The following is a 2,315-nucleotide window of genomic DNA, read 5'->3' as shown; positions in this document are numbered from 1 at the left end:
GATCTCGTCAGGGAGTGGAGCCACTGCAGTTGTTCAGGCAGCATACTGCAAGCCAAGAAAGGAGAAGGTGGCCATCAAACGCATCAACCTGGAAAAGTGTCAAACTAGCATGGATGAGCTCCTGGTAAGACACCTTCGAAAGCAATGGGATTGTGTTTGTAGTCCTGCAAGTGTATTATATCAAGTAAAGAAAGATTTTATTATACTTTACACTACACTTTAATGTWACTTCAGATACTGAAACAAAGTTTTATACATATTTGTATACCAGATAAACGTGTTAGAACCTACAAATAAAAGTGCACAGAAACTTTTGACTTGTTTGCCCCAGATCAGTTTATTTCCAGTCTATTACTGATACACTACGCCTGATTTTCTGCTAACTACGAAAAAGTTTACTAAGGTGCTGAAGTTTAGTAACCTGTCAGTAGAACATCAAGAGTTGTGTAACATGTTATAAAAAAATATACATTATACAAAAGTTCTAAAAAGTGTTGAATGTTAGATTAATGAAACTTGGTGAAAGCTGAGATATGTAAGAGCAACAATCCTAACTTTGGATGCTGTCGCTGAATGTAGATGTCTCAAGGTTAGTTATTTTTAGTATCATTTAAGTGTTTAAACAGGATATCAGTGGAAGAACTAAAATACAAGAACCTTTTTTCAAAGAAAACCGTACAATTCTTGTCTAAAATACGTGATGTCTGTGGTTCAGTCGGGCTGTGTAAGAGTGAGAGAGAGCAAGACTTTCAGCAGGTAACAGAAAGGCTGACTATTAATGCATAGTTACTCTGCTTTATTCTTGTGAAACATGTCCTGTTTGGAAATATAGGCAATTGTTTTAGTAATGCTAACTGTGCTAATGTAAGTTTCTAAAATAATGGTTTATAATGGGAACTCCTCACTAAATTTTTATTGTTAAATAGTGCAATAACTCTGTTTTTGAGTGACCGTTCTCTCACACARCGGCCTGTCGTTGCCCTGTTCGTATTATAAATAATGACCATCATAGCAGGAGAGAAAGTATTTCGCTGTTGTCTTTAAATTCTTACTTTTCTGTAAGAAAAAATATCTAAATCAGATAAAACTTGTTTTAGCAGAGATTGAAGAAGAGTTTCTTTTTTGCACTTGGTCACAATTTTTAAAAAGTTGCAAATCCCCCCCCGCCACCCATTTTCCTAATTTACCAACAGAAATAGGTTTGACACATTTATGCTCTGCAATGTATGACTGGACATAATAAGCCACCTATTAGTCTTGGAATTCAGCAGCGAAATAATCACTGTGGGTGGAATGTCAGCGTTTGTTTAATCCGGTGAAACAAGAGCCTCAAAGGTCAAGGTGCTTAATCGCAACTATGCAAAACTGTGGCAGCTATTATTGCTTATTAAAAGCAACACAACAATTGGAGATATCAAATCATCTACGAAACTGTTTCAGGATACTTTACTTTTACTTGCAGCAAAATGTTACAGTAGATCATCAGATACTACTTTGCTCTCTTTGAATCATTGCCTTTTGCTGGTTGTCACACATTGCATCATCAACATCTGTGCTATCTGATGTGAACATTGTTACGATGGTGCTTTTGTTGTGCTTCAGCCTAATCTAACTAGATGTTCTGACATTTCCAGAGTCCTGAATAAACATTTGTCTGCCCTCTCTATTTAAAAAAAGAAAAAAGAATCCTATCTTGTGACTCTGTGATGATCAAACCAAACGTAGTCAGTTATTTTTCTTGTCCAGACCTGATTTAAAGCGTGTACACCTGTTTTACGTCTTGGCTGTTTTAACAGGGAGATTAAACTCTTATATACAGACKTGGACTGAATCCTGGCTTAGTCTAACGGTTGAGCTTTTCATGCTTTTTTTTCTTTTCCCCGTTTGTGCAGAAAGAGATTCAGGCTATGAGCCAGTGCCACCATCCAAACATTGTGTCTTATTATACCTCCTTTGTGGTGAAAGATGAACTGTGGCTGGTGATGAAGCTGCTCAGTGGTGGTAAGTAGTCCTGGCCAACTTTATTTACCCTTATTTGCTTTGTCAGATCAGGTTTTCGTCTTACCACAAAGCTTGACGAAAGGATAGATTGTTGGCCAGACTCCAGCTGCTCTTARCTGCCAAAATKTTCCAATAGTTGACCAATCTAGTCGGGAACAAACAATAAAAGTGTCGCCTCATTTTCTAACAGGAGGTTTTCTGTGAGTTGCACTCTTCCAGAGGCTTAGCAGGTCACAGAACGGCCGGCGCGTCTCGTGACAAGCCTCTGCCTTTCTTCCAGGCTCCGTGTTGGACATCATCAAGCACATCATCTC

General features: G+C 38.1%; 1 protein-coding gene across 1 annotated transcript in view; it reads left to right on the top strand.

Moving 5' to 3' along the window:
* LOC103479184 (serine/threonine-protein kinase OSR1-like) overlaps nucleotides 1-2,315 on the top strand; it is a 16,065-nt gene that overhangs the window by 4,309 nt on the left and 9,441 nt on the right. Inside the window, exons 2-4 of the mRNA XM_017309854.1 lie at nucleotides 12-124; nucleotides 1,893-2,001; nucleotides 2,282-2,314. Coding sequence (XP_017165343.1) covers nucleotides 12-124; nucleotides 1,893-2,001; nucleotides 2,282-2,314 — 255 coding nt within the window. The remainder of the gene's footprint in view (nucleotides 1-11; nucleotides 125-1,892; nucleotides 2,002-2,281; nucleotide 2,315) is intronic.

The sequence above is a fragment of the Poecilia reticulata genome, linkage group LG17 (genome assembly GCF_000633615.1).
Source record: "Poecilia reticulata strain Guanapo linkage group LG17, Guppy_female_1.0+MT, whole genome shotgun sequence".
Classification (NCBI taxonomy): domain Eukaryota; kingdom Metazoa; phylum Chordata; class Actinopteri; order Cyprinodontiformes; family Poeciliidae; genus Poecilia; species Poecilia reticulata.
Note: the sequence above shows the minus strand (reverse complement) of the source record. Positions and strands in the feature narration are given on the sequence as shown.